Source organism: Anopheles cruzii, chromosome 2, assembly GCF_943734635.1.
Source record: "Anopheles cruzii chromosome 2, idAnoCruzAS_RS32_06, whole genome shotgun sequence".
NCBI classification, from domain to species: domain Eukaryota; kingdom Metazoa; phylum Arthropoda; class Insecta; order Diptera; family Culicidae; genus Anopheles; species Anopheles cruzii.
This window is the reverse complement of record NC_069144.1, coordinates 8,442,262-8,456,496: the sequence shown is the minus strand read 5'-3', so window position 1 is coordinate 8,456,496 and position 14,235 is coordinate 8,442,262. Positions and strand designations below refer to the sequence as shown.

Genomic DNA, 14,235 nt, shown 5'->3' with positions numbered 1-14,235 from the left:
CACACCGAGTCTTGATTGAGTTTTCCAGCAACATCGTGCAGAACGAGTACATAGTGCAGTTCAATGGCTACTACAATCAGCGCGAGCGACAGAAACTTATTCAAACCGCTCTGAACGGTTCCAAGGTACCGGAGGGATCCGATAAACTAACATTCCCCTTGACCTTAACATATCCTTTTTTCGTTTGTAGGTGCAAAAATGGCGCATCCTGCCACGGAACAATCCGGCGCAAGATTTTGCAAGCGACTTCGACGTGCTCGCTCTAGAGGACACGTCGAGGGAGTCCGAGAACGATGGCCTAGCGTTGCTCCGGGCGCACCCTTCCATCAAGAGTGTTTCACCACAGCGGATGGTGCACCGGACGCTGAGCTACGTTCCGATACGACCCGGGCAACGACCACCTGCGGCAGACGATGATGATGATGACCCCCCCGAAGATGAGGAGGAATTAGGCGCAGACGAAGCTCCTGAGCTCGATCTGGACGATGACGAAACGAATGAGTTTATTGAGTTTTTCCAACGCCGCCGGCTGGCCACGGAAGAGTTTGGACCGGAGGGGGGCTCGGGAACTAGTTTTGCGCCTCCTCCACCACCGCCACCGGCCAACCGGCACACGAATCGTCGCCTGCTGCGTGCGATTCCGCGGCAGATAACTTCGCTCCTGAAGGCGGACGTTCTCTGGAACATGGGCATCACCGGAAAGGGCGTGAAAGTGGCCGTGTTCGATACCGGCCTTTCGAAGTCCCATCCACACTTTAAGCGCATCAAGGAGCGCACCAACTGGACGAACGAGAAAACGCTCGACGACGGCGTCAGCCACGGTACGTTCGTGGCCGGTATCATTTCGTCGGCCAAAGAGTGTCTCGGCTTTGCGCCCGACGCCGAGCTGCACATCTTCCGGGTGTTCACCAACAACCAAGTGTCGTACACGTCCTGGTTCCTGGACGCGTTCAATTATGCCATTTTGCGGAAAATCAACGTACTGAACCTCAGCATCGGAGGTCCCGATTTTCTCGACCAACCGTTCGTCGACAAGGTGCTCGAGCTGTCAGCCAACCGGGTCATCATGGTGTCGGCGATCGGCAACGATGGTCCGCTGTACGGGACGCTCAACAACCCGGGCGACCAGATGGACGTGATCGGGGTGGGCGGAATGGATTACGCGGACAACATTGCCAAGTTTAGCTCCCGCGGGATGACCACCTGGGAGCTTCCGGATGGATACGGGCGACTCAAGCCGGACATCGTCACTTACGGGAGTCAGGTGAAGGGTAGCAATCTGAATGGCGGTTGTAAGTCGCTGTCGGGAACGTCGGTCGCTTCGCCGATGGTAGCCGGAGCGGTCACGCTGATAGCGAGCGGAGTGATCGATCGATTGGAGGACCTGAATCCGGCTTCGATGAAGCAGGCACTCATCGAAGGGGCCCAGCGCCTGCAGGACAACAACATGTTCGAGCAGGGACACGGCAAGCTGAACATTCTGCGCAGCATGAAGCTCCTGTCGACGTACAAACCGAAGGTCACGCTGTCCCCGGCCTATCTCGACTTCACCGAGGACTACCAGTGGCCGTACACGACGCAAAGCCTGTACTACAGTGCGGTCCCGGTGATTGCCAACGTGACCATCCTGAACGGGATGGGTGTGAGCGGTCGGGTGATCGACCGGCCCACCTGGCACCCGTACAGCAACGAGCACGGCGCACTGCTGAACGTGTCGATCAGCTACTCCGAGCAACTGTGGCCATGGTCGGGCTGGATGGCGCTGCACATCGGGGTGAACGAAGCCGGGCGCACCTTCGAGGGCATCGCCCAGGGTCACATTACGCTCACGGTACAGAGCCCACCGCAGGGGGCTGGCGAAAGTGAGCCACGGAACGGAACGGTTAGCTTCGCGATCAAGGTGCGCATCATTCCACAGCCACCGCGCCGGAAGCGTATCCTGTGGGATCAGTACCACAGTTTGCGGTACCCACCGGGCTATCTGCCGCGGGACAATCTGAAGATCAAATCGGACCCACTCGATTGGCGGGCCGATCACGTGCATACCAACTTCAAGGACATGTACACGCACCTTCGGAACGCCGGATACTACGTGGAAGTCCTCGGGGCCCCGTACACGTGTTTTAACGCTTCACTGTACGGCACACTGTTGCTGGTCGATCCGGAAGAGGAATACTTTCCGGAGGAGATCCTGAAACTGCGCCGGGATGTGCTGGAGCACGAGCTAAGCGTGATCGTGTTCGCCGATTGGTACAACACGACCGTGATGCGAAAGATCAAGTTCTACGACGAGAACACGCGCCAATGGTGGATGCCGGATACGGGTGGTGCCAATGTGCCGGCGTTGAACGAACTGCTGGCCGGGTTTGGGATCGCGCTCGGAGATCGCGTGGCCGATGGGTACTTCGATATGCGCGATCACCGGATGTACTACGCGTCGGGGGCGAACATTGTGCGCTTTCCGACCGGCAATGGCACGATCGTGGTCGAGCGGGACCTACTGGACGAAGGGCTGAGTATTACGGTGCCGGACGAGGCACGGCCTAAAACGCGCTCGAGAACGGCGATCCTCGGCATGCTGCAGACGGATCGGCGAGCGAGTGGAGGGGCGGGCGCAAGGCTACAGGCGGCCACACCGAATCCGGGCGATGCCGGAGAGATCGTGGACGACGGAGGAGGAGAAGTTGAGGATGGGGCCACGATCGATCGGGATTCGATCATCAACAAGCGAATTCTGCTCAACCTGCGATCGCTGCCGGATGAGGAGGATGATGTGCCGAACGAAGGCGGAGAGTTCCGGGAAGACGGGGGACCACCGCCGGCGCCGCCTCCGGTGTCCATCGATGCGGTGGAAGTGCAGGAACTCGGTGGGGAACCGCTGGAGGAAGAACTCGGCCCACTGCTGAGGGAACGCACGAAGCAAAACAACTTGACTTCCGACACGCGATCAAAAAAGCCAGGGAACGGTGTCGCGGATGCGGTAGTCGGTGGACGGATTGCGGTCTACGGGGACTCGAACTGCCTCGATTCGACGCACCTGGAGAAACCGTGCTTCTGGTTGCTGGATTCGCTGCTCGAATATACGATGACCGGCCACGTGACGAGTTTGCTGCGAGAGCTCAACAGCACTCGGCGAGCGGAACAGCTGGAGGGTAACGGTCGATGGCAACGGCGACCTTCCGGACTTAGATGAACCTTTTTTTTCTGGCCATTTGTAGATAATCCGAAGCTTCCGCAAAGGATGCCCAACAACAACCTGCACCTCTACTCGAAGGTCCTTCTGGCCCATGCGGGACCGTACGAGAAGCGACCGTTGGCCCGGTGCGAGCGGCTGGTCTGGGAGCAACCGATCACCCTCAACATGTCGACGCTCAGCGGATACGGTCCGAACGAGCGGCTCCTGTTGCTCGAACAGGAACAGCAGCACCAACAGCAGCAACTGCTCGTCCAGCAACGGCAGCTGCAGCAATCAAACAAAGCCCCGGCGGTCATGCCCGTATTTGGCAACGAGCTGGACGACACCATGAATCTTTTCCGTAAGTTGGAAAGTCAAAAAGGTAGGCTGAGGGGCGACGGTGAGGCTGACGAGTGGCGGGGAAGTGAACCTGCGTCCGTTTCTTTCTCGCGACAGCGGCGTCCCCGGTGCTGAGTGCCAACGATGAGCCGGATGTGCCCGGCTGGCGGAACAAGAAGACGGACAAAATTCCTCCCAACGCGCCGCCCTCGATCGGTGGAGGGCTACCGGTGGCGGCCCCGACGGCCATTAGCCCCACGCCCATGCTGGGTGGGATCAAGATGGACGAGCGGATGGTGGTGGCCGAGCAAATGCCCGGACGAACGGCGGGAGTCGGTGCTATAGCGCCGCCGGCCACGTTGCCGGCGGATGGTGCTTCGACGACAGTGTTCTACTGGCTCACGTCGAAGGGATTCCTGGTGCTGGTCGGGATCGTGCTGTTCGCGCTGCTGAACTGGCTCCGCCGGACGAAGGGCCTCACGATCAAGCGGCGGCTGAATTACGTTTTCAAAAAGATTGGCTTCTAAGCAGACCAAATACCAAATCATTGTGCGAGGATTCGCGGGGGTCGAGTTCTCGATTTGTTTTACAATCTGTTAACTTATGTGCGAAAGGGGTAGTGGCCACGAAAAAGCTCCGCTGAACCGCGACGGAGATGCGTTCCCTAGTGATGATACAGCGTTTGCTTTTAGATTAGATAGTAGAAGAATTTGAAGGAATCCACTAGACAGTTGTTAGTTTTATGCAATTAGCGGTAGGAAGTGGCGCTATTGATAATCACACATTGGAGGGACGAGAAACGAGAAGAGTGAAGAGTTTAGGGGGACACTGACTCGACGGGGCTCACGGTGATTCAAAGATTACATACATTATGTACAAAGATCTCCACCAGGTCCACACCAGGACGACACACGACGAAACCAAGCGGACGAAATAAAAATATTGTATATTTTTATAACGAAACCCGACGACCAACGACTCCGATTGAGGCTCTTTCGGTGCGTGACATATCCGACGAAAATAACAACAAAGTAACCATTGCGTGGAGAAGCTTAAAAGTTGGCGCCGAAATCGTTCTTCCGAAACCACCTAACCTAGTAGATCGAAGCGCCAGTCCGAGAAGCCTTTGGACTGCCAATTTCCGTAAGCTTTCTTTCCAATCCCCGACTGTTAATTCCCAACGCAAAAAACAACTTCATCGTTTTGTAGTTTAAATTACAAGAGTGTGATTCATGTATTTCATGAGAGTAAAAAACAGTAATTTTGCAGGAACATATTAATACACGCGAGAGCGCGCCCGAGCGGCCAGAAAGGAAACGCAAACTCAAAACTTCGGGAAAGTAGGAGAAGTTTCGCTTACTTAATATCTATGTAGTCCTGCCGCACCCGTTTCCGATACGGTATCCTCAAGTTCTGCAGTCCATCATCATCATCATCATCATCATCTTCTTCATCATCATCATCATCGTCGTCTTCATCATCCTTCTTAAAGTTAAGTAGTGTTGTTGCTGCTGTTGTTGTTGTTGCTGTTGCTGCTGTCGCGATTTGATACACCCAGACGTTTCGTAGGACGCTAGTGTATCGTATCTTCGTCTTCTTCGTCATCTTGTCCTCGTTATGCGCCGGTCACACACTTTCCGTAGAATGGCACCTAAACGCCGGGTTGGGTAGGTGCTACGGTGCGCTTGTGTCCGGCCTCCGGCAGATGTCCCACCGCCGGCTTACTTCGAGCTGGTGTACTTGGTGACGGCCTTCGTTCCCTCCGACACGGCGTGCTTGGCCAGCTCACCGGGCAGCAGCAAACGGACGGCGGTCTGGATCTCGCGGGACGTGATCGTGGACCGCTTGTTGTAGTGCGCCAGTCGGGACGCCTCGGCCGCAATCCGCTCGAAGATATCGTTCACAAAACTATTCATAATACTCATCGCCTTCGATGAGATGCCGGTGTCCGGGTGGACCTGCTTCAGGACCTTGTAGATGTAAATGGCGTAGCTTTCCTTGCGAGTGCGCTTCTTCTTCTTCTTGTCCGACTTGGAGATGTTTTTCTGGGCCTTGCCGGACTTTTTCGCCGCCTTGCCACTAGTTTTCGGTGCCATCGTGAAGAACTGTTTAGCGGTGTGATAACTTTTCACGAAGTGCGCGTCACGAAAGCGAGAAAATAGTCACTAAGTACCGGTCACTGCGAAGTACGTGTTTATCGTTCAAAAATTTGTTTCCGTTTGAATGTTGATTTTGATGCCCGTTTCCCTTTTATTCATTCTCGAGGCATCCATTAAGCCACGCCCATCGCGCCCATTGGGTGAGCCGAGAACGCGCGACAGCATAAAAGGGTAAAAGGCCTTTTGCGAACTCACCAATTTATCTGAAACCTCCGAACAGTGTACACCGTGCTACTCGCTCGAGCGACTCCGTGATACTGAATTGAACCGAATTTCGACTCGTTCATCAACCTAACTTATCATGTCTGGACGCGGCAAGGGCGGAAAGGTGAAGGGAAAGGCAAAGTCCCGCTCGAACCGCGCCGGATTGCAGTTCCCGGTGGGCCGAATCCACCGTCTGCTGCGTAAGGGAAACTACGCCGAGCGCGTCGGAGCGGGCGCTCCGGTGTACCTGGCCGCCGTCATGGAGTACCTGGCGGCCGAAGTGCTCGAGTTGGCCGGAAACGCGGCGCGTGACAACAAGAAGACGCGCATCATCCCGCGCCATCTGCAGCTGGCCATCCGCAACGACGAGGAGCTGAACAAGCTGCTGTCCGGCGTGACCATCGCCCAGGGTGGCGTACTGCCAAACATCCAGGCCGTGCTGCTGCCGAAGAAGACCGAGAAGAAGGCTTAAGACTGCCCCGTGGAATCACCGACACACTACAACCCAACACACCTCAGGCCGAAATCTAAAAACGCCCTTTTCAGGGCGACGGAATCTATACCTAAAAGAGTACTTCCAATAGCGCTTCTCATCCCCGCCACTCCTTTCGTTTTGTTCCTCATTTACTGACGCATCATTTGGCAACGAAAGGGTGGAATGCGGAACAATTGTTGGCCTGCTGAGTCAGGTAGTTCCTTATTCTAGCGAACGAAAGCCTTTCTCTCGTCTCGGGCAGGTGATGAAAAATAGCATCATTGGATTTGCACGAGTGACGGCCTTTTAGTTTGACAGCTCGATGACCGACAGTATTGCGCAATTTTATGCTGTCTGCTATTGACCGAAAAATGACAGCATTTTCAAACTGATCGTTTTCTGACATCCCAAACTGAACTTCAAACTAACATCGAAAAGTAGTTTATTGGTTTTTAATTGATTTCGACATATGCACATATATAACAAAAACAATTTAACAATTCCCAGCTCTCAAGGGGGCATTACCAGACGACTGACGCATTTTACTTACCACACGGACGGACCAAAGCAGCAAATCGCCATGCTGTTAGCGTTCTCTAGGCACACAAAAGCGGGTGGCGGATTATTTTGTAAAGTAATTCGTTAGTTTATTAGACTGCCTTGTATAAATTGTTCTGATTCGCTTCGTCTTGCTGCCGTCGAGTACGTTTCAGAAATCAAGCTTCAATAACACGAATAAAAACAAAACTGGATCATAAAACACACTGCCCGCGTCGAGAGATGTTGAATGTGACAACTTAACAGTCTGCTACCCATTGTCGGTTGCGTGTTGAAGGGTATAAATTTCCGGGCATTTAGTCCGGAAGGCTCACTGTTATTCGCGACACTTTCGAGAGAACATCACTTGCGTTTTTGGTAATCGGTCTGTTCTGTGCCTGTGCTGCTATTTTTGCCTGTATTGTGCCTGTTGCCTGTGCCTGTGCTGCTGTTATTCCGCGACACTTTCGAGGGAACGTGACCCGTACCGAGGAGGCCGCATCGGAGCGCTACCGGCTGCCGTGTTTAAAAGTACTCGGAATAAAGTGAATAGGAACGTTTTTCATAAGCCGGAGTGCAGAAGATAGGAACGCTTTAGGTGGAAGCTTTTACAAGTTGGAAAGTGCGAAAAGGTTTCTGGAAATGTGAAAGAGTACCCAGAAAGTGTTTCATTTTCGGATCCCTGACCGGTGAAAGGTTGGCGTCAGGGCCTGGAGAAGAGGCATGTTTTTTCTTGTTAGGGAGTAGAAAAGGGTCTGCGCAAGATAGGAACGTTGTTTTCATATACCGGTGTGCGGAAGATAGGAACGGTTTTTAGTGTTAAAGCGCATAGATAAAAGGAAATGTGAAAAAGTGCCCAGAAAGTGCTTTCTTTTTTCGCGCCCCTAACCTGTAAAATTTGGCGTCAGTAGTAGAAACGCGATCATTCTTGTTTTCTGCGAGTAGGAAAGGCCCACCCAGGAGTAGTCAGTTAAAGTGAAGAGAGGACCAAAGTGGATTTTTTGCAGAGGGCCACTCTCTTTCTCCCATTCTTCCAATGGGCCCCTTCTGTCTAACTTAGAGAACGTAGCGATTTTAGAGAGCGGGAGAGCGTAGGAGCGTAGGAGCGAAAGAGCGTAACAGCGTAAGAGTGCGAGTATAGTGAACGGAAAGAATGGGCGGCGAAACCACGCGAGTGTGTGAAAGAGACCTGCGTTGCAGTGCGTGAAGTAAGTTGAACACTTGTCATAAATGGCAGAAAGACTCAAGGGAGAGTGTGATAGTGTGTGTGGTAACAGGGTGAGTATAAAATCATAGGGGAAGGAGAAGGTACAACAAGTGGGTGAGTAAATAACGGGTGAGACAGAGACAGCGGCATACAGCGGTAAGCAAGAATATGTGTGCCTTACTTTTTTAGAATAAGGAAAGAAATCCAGCTCTAGCTAAACCAGCTCTTAACACATACACCCTAGTGATTGCAAGCATTATAAAAGCTTAGTCCTCCTTTTTTATTTTACCATAAAGAAAATTACTAAACACGAATAACTAATTTTCTCCAACCAGAATGGCAAACACTAGTAATAATCCAACTTACGGTACCCCCATATCCAAATTTGCTTTATCATGGAACATTAGAAGTCTAAGTAGTAACGCAAATGAATTAGAAATTTTAATAAGCCGACACCAACCACTAATTATAGCCCTTCAGGAGGTTTGCAATGAATACAATCACAGTCCAAATCAGCTCCTAGATGACTTTACATGGTATTTCGATTCCCACGAAAATATACGTCACAACATAGGTTTAGGAATAAGCAAATTCTGCCCACACAAAATCATACCCCTCAATACCACTATACCAGTAATAGCTGCTAGGATCCTATCCCCGACAATAACAACCATAATGTGTATCTACATTCCCCACCAAACGAAAGATGATCACCTCAACAGTGAAATGATTAAAATCATTACACTACTGCCTCAACCAATAATAATAATAGGGGATTTTAACGCCCACCACACAGCATGGGGGCACCCCATCACAAACGCCAGAGGAAAAACTCTACAGGAAATTTTTAAGATACAATTTTTAATCCCAATTTACAATGACAAACCTACTTTCTGGCAAATAAGTACTGGACGCCGCTCGACTACTGACCTTTGTGTTACTTCGTTAGAACTACAATCGAAACTCTCGTTAGAGATCGAGGCAGATCTACACGGTAGTGACCATTTCCCCATAACCATTCACTTCACGCCTTCCAACATACACACAAATGACAATATTAGGAAAAAGTGGATCTACGAAAAAGCCGATTGGGACCTCTACCAATCCTACATCTCATCTAAAATAAAGTCAACCAATCTTAAAGACACCGACCTCATCAAAATCATCACAGATGCTGCAACTGCTAACATCCCACAGACAAATGGAAAAAGGAACAAGCGAAACAACCCATGGTGGAATAAGGAAACATATACCGCCGTCAAAAATAGGAGGAAAGCACTCAGTGCCCTTAGAAAAGCACAAAAACGAAATCTATACTCTGAGATCTCAAAATTGAGATCCGAATACAAAGAACTAAATACTATCTCAAAACAAACCGTAAAAGAAGCCAAAGAACAGGAATGGACCAAGCTAGTTAATTCAATAGGACCTTCATCTTCCAGTAAAGAAGTTTGGAAAAAAGTAGCTCTACTCAATGGAAATAAAAAAATTAGCAACCCCATCCTATTACACGAGAACAATACACCTTTATCAGACCCCACAGAATTAACAAACAAATTCGCAACCCATTTCAAAGAATCATCCGCCACCTCATCATACAACGATAAATTTAAAGAATTTAAGAATATATCCGAACAAACGCCAATCCGTTTCTCACAAAATAACAACAAGGAATACAACAGCCCTTTCAAATCACATGAACTCCAATGGGCACTAAATAGATGTAATAGTAAATCAGCAGGCCCTGATAACATAGGGTACCCCTTATTACAGAACCTTCCTCAGGGAGCCAAAGAACTACTACTCATATTTTACAATAAAATATGGCATACCGGATCCATACCTTCATCATGGAAATTAAGTCTAGTAATACCTTTACTAAAACCCAAACAACCTATACATGAAATAAACAGTTACAGGCCAATATCTTTGTCAAATTGCATAGGCAAAGTAATGGAAAGAATGGTTAACAGAAGGTTAGCTCAAGAAATAGAAAAACTTAATCTACTCAGCCCTTCTCACTATGCCTTCAGAAGTGGAAGGGGTATCGAACTTTATTACTCCGATCTCATAAACACACTGGCGGATGCAAGAAAGGAAAACAATCACACTGATATGGCAGTATTGGATCTATCCAAAGCGTTTGACCGTTCTTGGAGATATTCTATACTGCTGCAGTTAAAACAATGGAATTTTGAAGGAAACATGATCAATTATTTAGCAAATTTTCTCAAAGACAGGTATTTCAAAGTGATAATAGGACAAACCTTATCAACAAAAACACTACAGGAAAACGGAGTTCCGCAAGGAGCAATATTATCACCCTTACTTTTCATAATTAGTCTACAGTCCATCCTACAATCTATTCCAAACCACATTAAAACGTTCCTCTACGCGGACGACATAACCCTTGTCTCCACTCATTACTACTGTGACGTTGCAAGATATAATCTTCAAACAGCACTAGACAATATTTATAAATGGAGCAGAGAAACAGGATACGATATTTCAGCTCCTAAAAGTAAATTCATGGCTCTATGCCAAAAACAGAAAGCTCATAAGAAAGAAAGACCTCTGCTTTACAATAACAGCCAACTACTATCTGCAAAAAACTTTAAAATTCTAGGAACTTTTTTCGACAAAAAACTAAATTTCTTTGCAAATTGCAATAATCAAAAAGCAGCCACAAAATCCCGGATAAACCTTTTTAAAATGTTAGGCCGTGGAAAACACAGAGCTAACCGTAAAACCCTTATTACAATTCTTAATAATTGGTTTGTCCCGAAACTCCTATATGGAGCAGAAGCGTTCAGCTTTGGGGGCACTAAAGTAACGAAACGTCTTCAACAACCCTATAATAATGCTGTTAAAATAATCTCAGGAGCCTTTTGCATTAGTCCTAACGACTCCATCCTGTGTGAAATAGGCCTACTCCCCCTACATTTAGTACTACTAAATAAACAAATCGACACCATAATAAGGCTACTAGAGAAAAATTATAATCCTACCAATCTTCTTGAAAGGACTAACCAAACTCTCAGCGAGCTCAATTTACAAACAATACCTGAAATACAAAATCTACTAAGATTAGGAGATAGACCATGGAACCAGACTCCACCCAAAATAGACTGGGCCGTAAAACATGAATTAAAAAAGAGTAGCAATAATAACCTTGAAGCACATCAAATTTTTCAAACCGTAATCAATCAAAAATACAAAAATCACAAGCATTACTACACAGATGGTTCAGTTAGTTTAGACAAGGCAGGATGTGGAATACATTCTAGTACGGAAAACCTATCAATTAGACTTATAGATCATACTTCAATTTTTACGGCTGAAACTATCGGCCTTACTATTGCTGCGCAAGTAAACAATACAAACCAACCAAGCGTAATTTTCACTGACTCAGCCAGCGCCTTACAAGCCCTTGAAAGCGATCATACAAATAATCCTTTCACTCAACTTCTAGAAAGTTTCCTAACACAGAACACAACCCTTTGCTGGATTCCTGGGCATTCTGAAATACAGGGTAACACAATAGCAGACGAACTAGCTAAAATGGCGAGGTCTAACAGTGACATTACTGACATGAAACCAACCAGACAGGACATAACACCAATACTCAGAGCTAACATCCACCAATCCTGGCAAAGCGAATGGCAAAACAAATCAAACAGACAACTCAGAAACATTAAAACAACCACCTTTCCCTGGATTGATAATAAGTGCCAAAATACACAAAGGAAACTAACCCGCTTAAGAATAGGATATACAAAATTAACACACGAATTCAAACTAAAAAGATCTGATCCACCTAAATGCAATCTCTGTGGGGTACAAGTAACAGTGGAACATCTACTTTGTGTTTGTCCAAGTTTCTCAGCAGAGAGAAACATCTGTAAACTAGATAAAGACTTCTCGAAAATATTATCAAACAACCCGAACGAGGAAAGAAAGTTACTAAATTTCCTTAAAAGGACAGGTCTATACCCACTAATATAATCTCATCATTAACAACTGCCAGCACTCAATAATATAGAACAAGGCATCACATTAAAAAGTTTAATAAAACCTCCCCCAGAATTATCAAATTCTTTCTCTAAATATAATTCAAAATTTAAAATAACAAAAACTTTAATAAGTTTATAAATGTTCCTATCTTAAATGATTTAATCATGTAGTCATTATATCTTTTCTACACTTTAAAATATTCACCTATTTTACCTTTTTTCACTCTTAAATATAAACACTAGCTTACATTACTATACTCTAAGAAATGTCTAATATACTCCAATTTTTGAGATTTTTTTTGAGATTCTCTACGAGAAGTTTTTCAGGACTCTTTCTAAATACAACCTTCAAAACCATAATCCAGTCTACTAGTCCACTTAGCTACAAGAGTCTTACAAAGAAAGAAAACTCATGGATACCCCATCAAATCATCAATCAACTTCTCCACGGACGCTTCAAATAATAGTAATCAGAATCCAATCTACTAGGTTGCCAAAAGCGAACATAGGACCCACCAGAAAGGAATAAACATCGTTAAAAACCAGGATACCCCATCAAACCATCTATAAATTTTGGCTGCGAATGCATAAACCAAATGGACCTTTTCAGGTTCACCCCAAACAATCACAGATCTTCAAAGAATATGGAAACTCGAAGGAACTTAAATATGAATTTAAATATGAATTAAATATGAAACAGAAACTTGAAATAAAATTAAATTGAATTCTAATTAACTAATAAATAACCAAATTAACACTAAAACTAACACCAATCTCTTCAAAGGATAGGAATAGAAAATAGGAAATATAAATAGATACCAGAACCTCACATTTTGTTTGGAACATTTCATCTCCTAATTGACATAGATAGAGATGATTTAGTGAAATGGAATGCCCCACAAGTGTGGAGAGCGCCATTTCATTAACCCTTTACACAGCTAGAGATACTTCAGTGAAATGGAATGTCCCACAAGTGTGGAGAGCGCCATTTCGTTAACCCTTTGCGAAGTAAGAGATACTTTACTGAAATGGAAATCAAATGCCCCTCGAACGTGGAGTGCGCCATTTCGTTAACCTTTACAACAGTTGACAAACAACGGACCAATGAACGGACTGACAAACTATGAAAACATACTAACAAACAGACAGTATGAACGAAAAGACCCGACCAATAGACATACAATTTCTAAAAAACAGATACTAACAAATTAATAATCTAATAGACAACAGACGGACACAGAGACAAATGGTGCCTCATCCCAAGGCCCAACAGTGGTTATTATTTCTTCCCGTATGTTTTATTTTATTATATTATAATTTTTTCATGCTCCCATCATCATCATCTTACATTTACTCGTATTATTTTATTATTTTTACCCCATTTATTTATATTTCACACTTTATAATTTTGTTTTTCACTCATTATTATTTTACTTTACGTTACCGTTTTAGATTTCGGCCTGACAGTGTGTTGGTTGTGTTCTATATTAATCACTTAATCACTTAATTTTCTCCGATTACCTTGTTTACGGGACGAGGCATCAAAATTCTATCCCATAAATATAGGTCACCAAACAGTATTGTTCGGCTCGCCGAGATTGCGGATGGCTGGCTGTGGATCTGCGGTTTTTGGCGTCCCCCTGTTGCTGCGAGCATCGTTCCAGAAGGCAAATGGTGGCTGGCAATCCCAATGGGATTTTTTTGGAAAAAGAGTCACAACTTCTTCCTGAGCAGTCGCTTACTTCTAAATTAACGCTAGCCTCCATTTTGCCTGACCAGCGGTTTCCTGCAGCGGCGGTTTGCGCGGGCGGCCGGGAGGCCGTGGACCGTCGGATTCGAGCCGGGAGGCCAGCTGGAATGGCCGGGAGGTCATTTCAGAGTCATCCTTCACCTTTCGGACCTTGCCGACGAACCAGAGTCACCAACTCACTTAGAGTTGGTTTTTTTCCGTTACTTCAAAAAAGAGTTCACTTTTTCCTGCAAACCCTTCCCGACGAATCATAGTCGCCAACTCACTTATAGTTGGGGGTTTTCCGTACTTCCAGTACTTCTAAAAAGAGTTCACTTTCTTTGGAAGCTCTTGCCAACGACCCATAGTTGCCGACTCCTTCAGAGTCGGGGCTTCT

General features: G+C 46.8%; 3 protein-coding genes across 3 annotated transcripts in view; 2 read left to right on the top strand and 1 right to left on the bottom strand.

Moving 5' to 3' along the window:
- The window catches only part of LOC128268128 (histone H2A), a 6,927-nt gene extending 578 nt beyond the window's left edge, over nt 1–6,349 (top strand). Inside the window, exon 2 of the mRNA XM_053005149.1 lies at nt 5,974–6,349. Within this exon, the coding sequence (XP_052861109.1) occupies nt 5,974–6,349 (376 nt within the window). The remainder of the gene's footprint in view (nt 1–5,973) is intronic.
- Nucleotides 15–4,458, top strand: LOC128269182 (membrane-bound transcription factor site-1 protease; the record flags this gene model as incomplete). The annotated part of the gene is made up of 4 exons (XM_053006569.1): nt 15–125; nt 191–3,152; nt 3,219–3,557; nt 3,632–4,458. Coding segments are annotated over 4 exons (3,822 nt in total), but the record flags the coding sequence as incomplete, so codon positions are not given.
- On the bottom strand, nt 5,236–5,712 carry LOC128268127 (histone H2B). The gene has a single exon (XM_053005148.1). It carries the CDS (start codon nt 5,608–5,610, stop codon nt 5,236–5,238), a length of 375 nt encoding a protein of 124 aa, XP_052861108.1. The 5' UTR covers nt 5,611–5,712.
- Nucleotides 6,350–14,235: the final 7,886 nt, after the last annotated feature.